Source organism: Eptesicus fuscus, chromosome 6 (genome assembly GCF_027574615.1).
Source record: "Eptesicus fuscus isolate TK198812 chromosome 6, DD_ASM_mEF_20220401, whole genome shotgun sequence".
In the NCBI taxonomy this organism is placed as follows: domain Eukaryota; kingdom Metazoa; phylum Chordata; class Mammalia; order Chiroptera; family Vespertilionidae; genus Eptesicus; species Eptesicus fuscus.
This window is the reverse complement of record NC_072478.1, coordinates 92,573,657-92,587,064: the sequence shown is the minus strand read 5'-3', so window position 1 is coordinate 92,587,064 and position 13,408 is coordinate 92,573,657. Positions and strand designations below refer to the sequence as shown.

Sequence of the window (13,408 nt, the reverse complement as noted above, 5' to 3'; positions counted from 1 at the left end):
CTAAATGGAACACACACACACACACACACACAGACACACACACACACACACACTACATAATCTGTAAAGGGAGTGAAGAGTATTACGAGGAAAAAGAACAGTCTGGCAGTTTCTCAAAAAGTTAAACACAGGGTAACCGTATAACCCAGCAATTTCACTCCTAGGGAAATGCCCATGGCTCTACACAGAAACTTGCATACTTGTTCACAGCAGTATTATTCTAATAGCCAAAAGTGGATGCAACCCAGAAAGTCCAACAACTGATGAATGGAGGACTAAAATGCGGTACAGCCAGAGAATGGAATAGTATGCACCTATAAAAGGAATAAAGTGCAGATACATTATACTAGTACAACATGGATGAATTTTGAGAACATGATGCTATGTGAGAGAAGCCAGACACAAAAGGCCACATATTGTAGAATCCATTTAGATGAAATGTTCAGAATCGACAAATTCATAGAAACGAAAAGTAGGTTAGTGTTTGCCAGGGAATGGGGAGAGAGAGGAATTGGGAGTGTCTACTAACAGTTTTTTGTTTGTTTTGTTTTGTTTTGTTTTTGTGGTGATGGAAATTAGATAGTGGTGATGGTTGTCTAACATGGTGAATATATTAAAAAACACTGAACTGTTCACTTTAAAGGGTGAATTTTATGTTCTATGAACGGTATCTCAAAAATACAGTAAAAAAGAGTATTACTAGACCATGTTTCCTATAAATGTTTGTATTGATACAAAAATGAACCCTTACTGATTTATTTATTTTTTTACTCCACATATCATGTCTATTTCATAATACCTTTCTAGTACAAGGTCAGATTTAATTTAGAGCTCATTACTTTTTATGGTTTTGTTTTCAACAGCAAATGCCACCGGCAACTCCACACTTTCAATCAGCACTTCGAAAATCAGGAACATGTTGCCCTTGAGACGACAGAGAACCAAGGTGAAGCGTGTAGGTCTCTTGCCGCTGTTGTTGCTTCAGAACACACGTCAAAAAAGGGAAGTGACAGCAACATAAGGAGCATGTGTCCATCTGTTAGCAACAAACTGGCCCCTGGTAGGTGTGAGTATTCCAACTCACTCACCCAAAGAATGTTTGAGCCCGGAGGGGTCCCAGGCTCTGCGCTCCGTGCTGGCACTGGGGCAGTGAACAGGATGAGGTGGACTCTGATCTATGGCCAGGGCAGGTGACCATCAACCAGGTTTGCTGTATAACTAAGCCTGCAATATAGAGGTCAGAATGGCATGGTGGAAGGCACCCCTGGTGGGGCCATGGAAAGCTTGATTTCTGGTTCTGGCTCTGTTGGACCCACCTTTCACCTTGAAAAATGTCACGGTTTTCTCATTGGAGGTAAAGAGTTGGTCTCAATCACTGTCTCACCGCTGGCTGCACATTAGTCACCTGGGGAACTTGGAAGACTCCTGATGCCCAGGCCACGACCTTCTAAAATAAATTATTATCCCTGGGGAGGGAGCCCAGGCATCAGCATTTTTAAATGCCCTCCAGGTGAACCCAACGGGCAGTCAGGTTGGCAGCTGCAGGACTAAGGATCTCTAAGGTCCTTTACTTTTATAATGTTCTGAAAGTCCATGACTTAAACCCAATGTGAGTTCAGCTCAAGTTTCAGGACTGGTAGGGACAGACTGTCCCTCTCAGCACTTACTCAGCCCCTATCTCACCTCCAGCAAAGATCCCTGACTGTTCCATGTAGCTGGTCAATTACATGGTTTATATACTTTCTCTCACTCCTCTTTCTTCTGGCTCTCCCGCCATTTGAGAGATTTACCAAGTGCAGGCAGGAGAAATACAAGAAGGTGAGCATCTAATGAAGACATTTTGCTGCTGATAAGGTACTCTAGAGAGAGAGTTAGCAAATTACAAGGTAGAAATGGTTGAGTGAAGTGAGGTTTGGGCATTACCCACGAATGTCAATAGTACACCCTATTTTTGACCCATCTAAGACCATATCAACACTATCCCCGTGTCGGCAGAATAACAGCCCCACAAAGATGCCTGAATCCTGATCCCCAGAACTGTGAATACAATCCTCTACACAGCAAAAGGGCCTTTGCAGATGTAATTAAGTTAGAAACCTTGAAATGGGGAGAGAGGCTGTCCTGGATTATCTGGTGGACCCAAGGTAAGGAAGGATAAGGGTCCCAATAAGTGAAAGAGGGAGGCAGGCGAGTCAGAGACGGGATGGAGGGTAGAAGCAGAGACTGGAGTGATCGAACTGCTGGCTGGCAGAGAGGGTGAGCCGAGGAAGGTGGGTGGCCTGTAAAAGCTGGGAAAAGCCAGGAAACGGAGTCGCCTCCACAGCCCTGCCAACACCTTGACTTTAAGATCCTGTAAGATCCTGGCTGGACTTTTGACAGAAAGAACTGTAAGCAAATAAACTTGTGTTGTTTTAGGCCACTAAGTTTGTGACAATCTGCTACAGCAGAAATAGAAAACACAATCCCCCTCTAACCAGCCCCTCCTTCTGACTGGCCTATTGGTGCCCCTGACCTGGTATTTATACAGTCAACTGTTAAGCCAGGTGGAGTTAACCTCCAGTGTCTCTCCTATCCACTTCCTTAGCCAGCCCTCATGCCATCACCCTCACTCAGACTTTAATATCTCCAATGTAGATAACCTTATCTCAACCAGTGTATTCGCCTCACAACTCATTCTACACATAACTAACAAATGGAGCTTACTCCCCAAGCAGAGGTCTGTTCACATTTCTCCCATGGATAAACATTTTCTATTGCTTTTGATTTTTATTAAATGAATTAAAGCCCTCTATGATGGGTGAATTGTGTCCCTCCAAAATTCATATGTTGACGTCCTAACCCCCAATACCCTAGAACGGGACTGTATTTGGTTACAGGGCCCTTAAAGAAGTGATTAAGTTAAAATGAGGCCCTCATGGTGGGCCCTAATCCAATCTGACTGGTGTTCTTTTAATGAGAGGAAATCTGGACACACAGAGACACCATATGTGTGTGTACCCACAGAAGAAAGGCAATGTGAGGACACAGTGAGAAGGTGGCGGTATGCAAGCCAAGGAGAGAGGCCTCAGGAGAAACCAACCCTGCTGACATCTTGGTATTGGACTTTTAGCCTCTGGAAGTGTGAGGCATCCAGTCTGTAGCATATCACAGACCCTTATCTAGTTTTCCATAAATATCAGAGAATTTCTTTATATGTACCTTACAGACCAAACCTAGGCAGCCTTGAAAATTTTTGCCTCTGGCCTGACCAGTGTGGCTCAGTAGTTGACCCATGAACCACAAGATCAAGTTTCAATTCCCCATCAGGGCACATGCCCAGGCTGTGGGCTTGATCCCCAGTGTGGAGTGTGCAGGAAGCAGCCGATCAATGATTCTCTCTCATCATTGATGTTTCTATCTCTCTCTCTCTCCCTCTCTCTTTCTCTCTGAAATAAATTAAAAAATGTTTTTAAAAAAGAAAAGAAAGTCCTGGATTCCAGATACAACCCCATGATTTACTAGCGGGATTATGAGCACCTTGCTATTAACTTCTCTAGGCCTTTGTTTTCTTATCTCTAAAATGGGTATAATGACCTCTGCAAGTCACAGGGCTGTTATAAGGTTCCACAATATCATATATGAACATACCTTATACATTTTAAAGTGCATATATATATAGCACTTTAAAATGTGTATATATATATATATATATATAGTTATAATGCAATTTGTGTATTTACATATTTTATACATACATCTACATAATACAAGGCCCTACTCAAAGCCACTTCCTTCATCAAGCTCTCCCCAACACCCTCAAGGTCCCTTCAAAACCAAAGAACTTTGTACGTTTACCATGTCATTTACCTTTAATTTTGTGCATTTTTATTGATCTGCAAAGAGTAGTCTAGAGCAGACAGACCTTATCAGTGGTAGGACCCCATGTACTAGTAACGTACTTAACTTTTCTGAACGTCGGTTTTCACATCCATGAAATGGGTATTGTAACAGAACCTACCTCACAGTGCAGTGAGTTGAGGACTGAGACAATGCATTTAAAATATCTACACAGAAAGTGTTGGATAAATGGTAAGCTTGTCTATTTCCACTTGACTCATTGAGAATCCCCGTTTGTCCTTGTATCCCCCTCCCCAGCATTCAGCACAGTCTCTGCAGGCCCCAGGTGTACACTATTTATTAAATAAATGGGTGGGGTACGGTGAGACCAGGTTTTAGAGTATAGCTGATATAGAGAGAAAGGTCCAGAGAGCTGCAGGCATGGCCTGTGAACGAGGGATCTGAATTCCTCAAATTTCAGTGCTGCTTGAGAATAAAATCCATGAAAGCCCCAGAGGGAAGGAGCGATTCCTCACAGATGGGTCAGACAGCTGGCCCCGCGTGTGAACAATTTAGGCCACCAGCTTCCTCACGTCAACAACATGTGATTCCAAAGCCACCATCCCTTTATGAGAAACCTTTCATTTTGCTCAAGCGTGTAAAGCATCTCTAAAGTGTAAAGCAAAGCAGGATCTAACCACATGTTAACCCAAAGGCTATAGGCGCTCAGGGAAGAGGAAGGACAATGTTGGGCCCTAAAGGTGAGCAGGATTTGCAAAGCTGGAAGACACAGGGCACAGGATGGCCCTGGGCATTGAGAGGGGCGGGGCAGGCGTGAGAACGGGCTTAAGGAGATGGGTCTGCCTGAGGCTGGGGGTCCCAGAGACTCACCATGCTGAATGTAAGGAATAAGGTGCCCACAGCCCCTCCCGCCCTGGCAGGGTCCCAGAGACTCACCATGCTGGAGTGGACCGTAGCCTGTTCGATGTACCTTGCAATGCCTGTGACAAATGCATTCCTGTCCTCGAAGTTTGTGTCAAAGTTAGCCTGTGGGAATTGGAGGGCAGGAACATTTGGTTATTGAAAAACAGGTCCGAGGTGGCTGGGTGCCCAGGGAACACACTGCTGCCAACAAATGCCGCCAGTTCTCTGTAGAAAGCTATGTCCACATCACCCTCTCATCCCCGCCCCCACCCCCAAACCACCAAATTCCACTCGGCCACACTGGACTGGAGCTGCCTGCAGACAGGACCCACATCCGCTTCCCATCAGGGTCCCTCCACCGGGCCCTGGGAGTAAATGCTTACTGACACCCTACACACCTAACAGCTGTTGAAAAGTTAGGATGCACTTTCATCCAGCAGCTGCAAAAACACTCACCTGAGGGTGCAGATACATATGTAAAGGGTAAAAACTGCAGCATTTTTTTTTTGTGACAGAGAAAACTGGAAATCATTCAAATGTCTATTAACCATGAAAGGCTAAATAGATCATAGTATATCCATGCTATGGACTTACATATACGAGATGGTGGTTAAAAATAATGTGGCAGCACTGTAGTATTGTCAGGGGAAAATATCCATAATAAATTTTAAGCTAAGAAAGTCAAATGATACAGCAATATATGTAGTATGATTCCCTTGTTATATTAAAAAATATGCTTATATATGGTAAAAATATGTGTGTGTGTATATATATAGACATATTTATTTTAAAATTTTTATTTGTTATACTTTCTTGTATTGCTTATAATAAAAAAGATATTGTCCAGCCAACGTGGCTCAGTGGTTGAATGTGATCTAGGAACCAGGAGGACACGGTTCGATTCCTGGTCAGGGCAAAAGCCCAAGTTATAGGCTTGACCCCCAGTAGGGGTGTGCAGGAGGCAGCCGATTAATGATTCTCTCTCATCATTGATATTTCTATTTTTCTCTCCCTCTCCCCTCCTCTCTGAAATCAATAAAAATATTTTTAAAAGATATTCATATAATTAAAATTTCAATCTGGGTTAGAAAATGTGAATAAACAAAGTTTATGAGTTGAAACTTCAGGCATGTGCTTCATAAATCTAATCACTGAATGAAATTAAAAATATATTATGCATTATATTTAGTCTCAGTTAGCAGCCCAAGAACTTTCAAAAGGTCAAATACAGCAAAGAATTTCAAACTAACTTATTTTTTTCTCAGCATGGCATACTCGCCCTGCACACCCAGACCAGGGGCTATTTGCAAGGCAGAATCCAGCTGCACAATGCCCTTCCCCCACACCCTGGTGGATCACGGTTTTGTCATCTGATCATGGTTTAGCACAAGCTCACCCGTCTTGGGCGAAAGCAAACAACTGTGACGGGCTTCCCTGAGCCATTAGCTGCTGTGAGGAGTTGAAGAGCTCTTCTCACATACATGAAGGAAAAGTAATTACCCAGGCAGGCTCTAGGGGTTTCTAAATTGCAATATTTAATTCATGAGGTCAGAGCTGCCAACGCCTTGGTTGGTGCTGCAGCAAGAACAGCCGGGAAGGTATTTGGGGTCAGAGCAGATCAACAAGCCTTCCCTGGGGAGGAGGAACAGCTCTGGTGTACATTTACTAGCTAATCTATTCCTTACATTCAGCTCCACCAGGGCACCAGGGACTCCATCAGCTCACGACCTTTCACCTTCTAGATGCAGAGCCCCCCCCTTCCCTCTGCCTTCAGGGCAAACCCTCTTAGGGGACCCCCAGGGTCCCTGAGCCCCCAGAGCCCTCGGAGAGAATTGACCTGGTACATGATGGAGGAAGGCGGAGGCTCGATGCATGGCTGCTGGTCAGGGAGGGGCAGTTCTTCCAGCAGGTCCACGTTGGACAGGGCATCTTCCAGGGTGACGTGGGTGGTCATGGCTGCAGTTTCCGTGTTCCGCACTGAGGGGAAGGGAGGGAAGCACCGTGAAGAATTTCAGGGACCTCCAAACACTTCTCTCAATCTCACCCTGTTCCGACGCCCTCCAGAGAATGAAGGAAGTTAACATGCACGAAGGCCACACTTTCTATGTCTTCACAAGGTGCCCTTAACCTGCAGCTGATATTTGAGGATCTCTTCATGGTTTACAAGCACTTCTATGTCTATGATCTCAGCTGAGCAGCATCACATTCCTCTGTGACCAGCATGGTATCATATCCACAGAGCTGATGAAGAAGCAAGGCTCCGAGAGGTTATGTGACACCCACACAACCACAGTGACCAAGGGCAAAGGACTTCAAATAACGCCTGATGCTAGGACACAGGCCCCGGTCAGCCCCCAGCTTTTGTTCTTTATGAGAAAGTGTATCACTTCCACGCTTAAATTATTGCACAGCACCAAAGCCCATGATTGCAATAGCCACGAGTATCCACTTGAAACCAGAGGCTGGGTCTTACAAGCTAATTCAACTGGGACGAAAGAATACAGATTCCAGCAATATTAACCTTATTTGCACAAGTGAAGAGCCATCCACTGGCCTGGGTATGTTTTGTGAGCCCCACCAAACCAATCAGCCCTGAATGAACATTTTTGTGTCTGGGATGCTGGCAGAGTGCAGTGGCTTCAGTGAGGATTTCCAGGCAGTCAGCATAGTTACCCAATTCAGCACAGAGAATCCACATTTCTTTTTCAAACAGAAGTGAAATGTTGATAAAAACTGGTCATGACTTAGACCAGGAGGTTCTCCCAAACGTGATCTCCTAGCAGTCACATTCACTGATCACAGTGCAGTAAAATCAGAACTCAATAATGCAAATAACAGCCAAAAGCACCCCACACCTATGGAAATGCATAAAAACACACTTCAAGGTAACTCATAACTAAAGAGAAATTCAAATAGAAGTTATAGAATATTTAGAACTGAAAGAGAGCATAAATAAATGTCTTAAGTGCATTTAATAGAAAAATAGGAAAGTGGAACTAAATGAAGTGAATTTTCCTCAACCCAAAGCAATGAGAACGTAAGGATTGAGATAATACAAAAGCAGACATACTAGTAAGTGAAGCAAAGAACAAAGCAAACTAACACACAAATAGTAGACTACGTGAACAAAAATCTAAAAACTGTTTTACAAGAAGATTAATAATAAGCTAACCCTTTAGCACATTTGAATAAGGAAGCAAAGAGAAGGCCCACTCTGCTGTCACAGAAGCCCCCCCACCCATCCCTTCCCACCCCAATCACAGGGAGGTGGGAGATGTGCTTAAGGGCAGGAGTTCTAGGAAATGGAGAAAAGGGGACCAAGGACCTGAGAACTGGGTCCAGGGGCTGAAACAGCTGGAGTGTCCCCAAGGGCTTGCTGCCCCTAAACTACTGTGGCCATTAGGCCTGTGGTTGGGAGGGCAGACGGGGCTGAGCAGCTAACTATGACTCACACTTCACCAGAGTTCTCCCCACACACCGCCCTCACTCCTGTCATGCACTCTGGCAAGAGCCAAGGCCACATTTAATGAGGACACAGAGAGCTGAGAAGTGGTTTTCCCCTCTGCCTTCTACTACAGGCATCTGGCCTCATCTCGTGGTTTCAGGCCCTTCCCACACCTATGCTTCTTCCTCTTCTCTCCTCTCTCTCCTGAATTCTAAGTGTGACATTCAGTTCCACAGCAAAACCATTTGCCAATCCACAAAAAAAAGATGGCCTTCTTTCTTGCATTAATATTACGTCCATTTTTCAGGAGGGGTTAATGATTTTATGGGGCAAGCTACAAAGCCCTGATGACACTATTCATTAATTCAAATAATAATAACATTAATAAAACTAAACATTTTTTAGCCCTTACTCTGTGTCAGACACTCTGCCAAATACTTGACTATTTTAACCTTGCATCAACCCTACAAAGGTAGGTACTATGATTATCCCCATTTTACAGGGGAGCAAACAGAAACTCAGAATTTAAGTAATTGCACAAGGTCAAGTGCTGGCAAGTGGTGGAGCAGTAGTTGGAACCCAGGTTTGTCCTATAAAAAAAGGCCTAGAAGCAGCTAACTATCTAGTACTAATGGGGTTGTGTCAAAGGCACCCAGCAGCCAAGCTGAGGCAGCTTCCATTGGCCAAAGACAGGGCAATATGAGCACCACCTAGCATAACTCAGTGGACTTGAAACAACATCAAAATATGTCTTAATCCATGAGATCATAAAGACACTTAATAAAAACTTGGATTTTATCACTTTATTCCTATTGGAGGATGCCTGTGAACCAATTTTTATGTTGACAATCAACAAATGAAAGGAAAGAAGCAAACACTTAACCAGTTTTTCCTATACAAACCATACCACTTGAAAACCAAATTGCAGAAGACAGAGATGTTTTTCTCTATAATGTTCTTTCTCTTTTTATTTCCAGAAACAGTGACATAATTAAAATATTCCTATTTTTCCAGCCCCTAATAAACAAATGAATATAGGCGCTGACCATCAACTATTATGAAAGAATCTGACATTATGCACCTTCTGATGGAAAAACACACCATCGCTTGATGAAGAATGCTGGAGCCAAGACAAAAACTTGAATTTCATCAAGCCTTTGATACCAACTGACAGGAAACACAGAAGACAGAAGAACACATTAAAATATACCACAGTGATGTAATCAGTAAAATATAACCTATGGGAAACTCTGCTAGACAAACGACTCAGTGACTTGGACAAATATTGCAAGAAAAAAAAGAGATGGAGGGGGAAGCTATAGACGATAAGACCATATCTGGATCCTATTACAAACAAAGCATCATCAAAATAAAATTATCGCATTTGTAAGAAAATTGGAAAATTTAACACTGACTCAGATATTTGATAATATCAAGGAAATAGTGCTAGTTTTTAGATGTGATAATAATATTGAGATTATGTTTTAAAAGCATTATCTTCTAGAAATACCTACTAAAATATAAATAAAAGGGTACAGGTATTTGCTTCCAAATGATAGTACATGAGGAAGAGTGGATACTAGATGGAACAAAATCGGCCGTTCGGTAATAGTTGTCAATGCTGTGTGATGCTGACGTAGGAATTTATTATATTTTTGTCCAATTTCATAAATGTTGAAATTTCCCATAAGTTCCCCTAGGCACTCCCAGTTTGAATCTGTCTGCCCTGACTCCTACTTGCCATGACCTTTCCCCTCTCCTTTCTCCTAAAATCTGGGTTTCTTCTGGGCTTTGCAGACATCAAAATACCTGTTGACCAGAATAATCCTTAAGGTTTCCCGCTTCACAATAATAACCCTGCACTTCCCTTGAAGAGAATCATAAGTGAACAGCCTACAGAGCCAGTAAGTTAGGAGTCTTTATTTCGTTAATGCAACCTCTCTTTTCTCCTCGTAAATACAGCTTCTCTAATGGATTTCTCTGTGTGTCTGTAGATCACTCACTGCCTAAGGGAGAAGGAAATCAGATGTTTTTAACTCAAGTGCTGAAAGTCACTGCCAACTCCACATCAATCAGAAAGAAAAAGCGTACTGGAAATGTTAACAGAGGTATACATGGAAATGAAGTTATTTTCTGGCCCGCGTGCCCTGCCTGTTATGCAACCTTCCAAATGAGAGGCATTCTTTACATTCGACCTATGAACACATGGCCGTTTTGTCATTTTGGAAGAGAAATTAATAAAATGTTTAAAAATGAACAGTGTTCTGGGAGCATCATTTGCCAGACGCAGCTTGCCACCTCTCACTGTGGGGTGTCCACGGCATATTTAAGTTCAGTGTCTTCGCAACAAACTCAAACGCAGGGGCCTGGAGTCACCCGACAAATAACAACACTGGGCTTGCAGTCAATGTGCTTCTGAGAAGGGCTTCAGGCCCCACCATCACCCATGGCTGAGCAAGAGGAGGTGGGCCCCACAAATGCAGGCCTGACTACCCACACCCCAAACCCTGCCACTCTGTAAGCAAAAGATGCACTGTCATTTTCTGTTTGACATTCTGGAAGGAGATGAAAAAAGGTATTTTTACTGAAGTGGAATATTAGGCTAAGTATAGTAGCTAAGCTGGAGCAATGGGCTCAAATCTGTCTCCTGCCACTTACTAGCTATATTAACATAAGCATATTACTTAACCCGAGCCTCAGTTTCCTTATCTGTAAAAGGGCGCTAATTAATAACAGCCACTGCCCTCAGTGATTTAGTCTTAGAATTACATAACATAAATGGCATGTGGAATGCTTAGTCCAGTAGCAGGAACAGAGTAAGCACTCGGGAAATGTTAGCTGGCCAGGTGGCCTCTTTTTAATCGAGTGAATGGATGAATTAAATTAAACACTGCAGCAATTCATCCACACACAAAAAAGAAGGCATTATTATTATCAGACCTTTATATTTTTATCTCAATTCTACAGATCTTTCCGTTTGACTTCCTCAATCACAACTACCCTGCAGGTTTAAGAAAGTGCAGGTGCTATTTTTGCTGTTTTGCTGTTGTCACTGAGAAGTGAAAACTCCCATTCAAGGTCACATGGGCAGCCAAATGGCTGAACTGGGCAGAAAGCAGATATCTTGACTCTCAGTTCTCTGCCCTTGCTTTTGGACCACACCTACCTTTGTACCTTTCTGAAAGGTACCAAGCACTTACTTTTCCCCCCTCCAGATTGGCTGCCTCTTCCTTCCGCAAGAAGAACAAGACTCTCACGAGCTAGAAAGATTAGGTAACTTTGCCCTTTGGGTTTCATGAACATCAAGAGGCCAGGAAATAGTTCCCCTGTCTGTAACTCTCTCCAGCCAGAAAGCAACTAAAATAAATAAATAAAACAAATTTAAAGATAGATGTACATTGCCCGGCCGGTGTGTGGCTCATGGTTGAGCACTGACCTGTGAACCAGGAGGTCAAGGTTTGATTCCTGGTCAGGGCACTTGCCCAGGTTGCAGGCTCAATCTCCAGTGGAGGGGGGAGGGGAGGCAGTTGATCAATGATTCTCTCATCATTGATGTTTCTGTCTCTCTCCTCTCCCTTCCTCTCTGATATCAATAAAAATATATTTTAAAACTATATGAATATTTATATACACAATAAAATATTATATAAGTAAATAAATATAAAAAATTTAAAAGGAAGCCTCAGATGGTCCCTCTTTTTAAAAAAATGTTTTAAAAGTAGCATTTTACTGAGCAAGAAAAAAAAATCCCAAGAAGAAATCTGGCATCTAGCTAGCATGTCCATCGCGGGTGTAAGCTGGGTGTGTCTGGAGTTTGTATGGGGACTCAGGTTTGCTGTGACAGGTTATGGCTCTACAGGTCATAGTGTTCCCCTATAGCTGAGACCCTTTTACATGTCAAAGCTTCTTCATGGGTGTGGGAAGCCGAGCAGGGACAGAGTCACTTGATTGCATCTTATAAGACTTCCAAAGAGTGCACCAAAATGGACCACGGAGCTCATTCTGAGCAGACAGGCAGTGAATTTTAGAGGAACACTCCTCTTGTCCAGTGGTCAGACCTGTGGCTCCAAACCCCACAGGGGCCACTTGGAGCCACCTGCAGAGTGTTACCTGTACCAATCTGTAAAACACAGTCACAGGTTAGAAGCAGGCCGGGTGCTAAGAGCAGCCAAGCCTCGAGGTGGCCTGTAGAGAGAAGACAGACCTATACAAGGTGGAGAGGAACCATACAGATGTAGCTCGGCCATGGAGTGAGGGAGTGACAACTCTCCGCACTTCAATAGCCTGCCGAAGTATCACCAATGTCACGATTTACAACAGAACTCAACACACTTCGTATGTTACCAGAATGATCCCAGAGCTGGGAGAGACTAAGAATGGTTACCTCCCAAGGAAGCCTTTCTGACCCCCTCCCTCACCTGAATCCACTTTCTCCCTCGTTCCTCATTGAACCCAGCATGCTTCTTCTTCCACGGCTTCTATAATACTTTATTATATGATTTAGCATGTTTTCACTCCTGACCTCAACGATAAACTCCTTCAGGGCAGGCATTGCGTCTAATTCATACTCAGCTCCCAGCACAGGGCTGAGCACACACTCATAACTCAATTGAACTCTGTGTTCCATGAGTGGATGAACCCAAGACATCAAGAAAGGCATTGCTATGTTCAAGACACCAGGTTTTTCATAGTTGGGGAAGAGGAGAAGGAATATAAATAGCAAAGAAGCTGCTTATACTTTAGAAAGAACTGCATCGAAATGGTTCAGATTTTAACAGTCAAGCACTTAAAAGTGAAAAGCTTCCAAAACTGGTAAACAGTTGCCTATGAAATAAAATCTCTCCCCTCTATCATTGTATGTCCTGATTTCACTCATCCTTCAAGGCCCCTCCCCTCTCCGGCATGATGGCTCCTTCCTTGGAACTAACTCCCTGGGCTTCTTAGCAGTGTCAGTGAGGATGCGAAATCGGAACCCGAGTACACTGCTGGTAGGAACGTGAAATAACACAACCACTATGGAAAACAGTTCGGCTGTTCCTCAATATTTGAATCATAGCGTTCCATTATATGCCAGCAATTCCACTCTTAGGTGTGGTCCCAAGAGAAATGAAAATGTACATCCACACTAAAACTTGCACATCAAGTGTTCATAGCAGCATTATTTGTAATAGCCAAAATGTGGCAACAACTCAAATATCCATCAACTGATGAGTGAGTAAATAA

At 43.3% G+C, this 13,408-nt stretch overlaps 1 protein-coding gene across 1 annotated transcript in view; it reads right to left on the bottom strand.

Annotated features, from left to right (window-relative positions):
• The window catches only part of CYFIP2 (cytoplasmic FMR1 interacting protein 2), a 105,075-nt gene that overhangs the window by 82,734 nt on the left and 8,933 nt on the right, over positions 1 to 13,408 (bottom strand). Inside the window, exons 2-3 of the mRNA XM_008147678.3 lie at positions 6,578 to 6,717; positions 4,774 to 4,863 (exon numbers count right to left, since the gene is read on the bottom strand). Coding sequence (XP_008145900.1) covers positions 4,774 to 4,863; positions 6,578 to 6,694 — 207 coding nt within the window. The 5' untranslated portion in view covers positions 6,695 to 6,717. The remainder of the gene's footprint in view (positions 1 to 4,773; positions 4,864 to 6,577; positions 6,718 to 13,408) is intronic.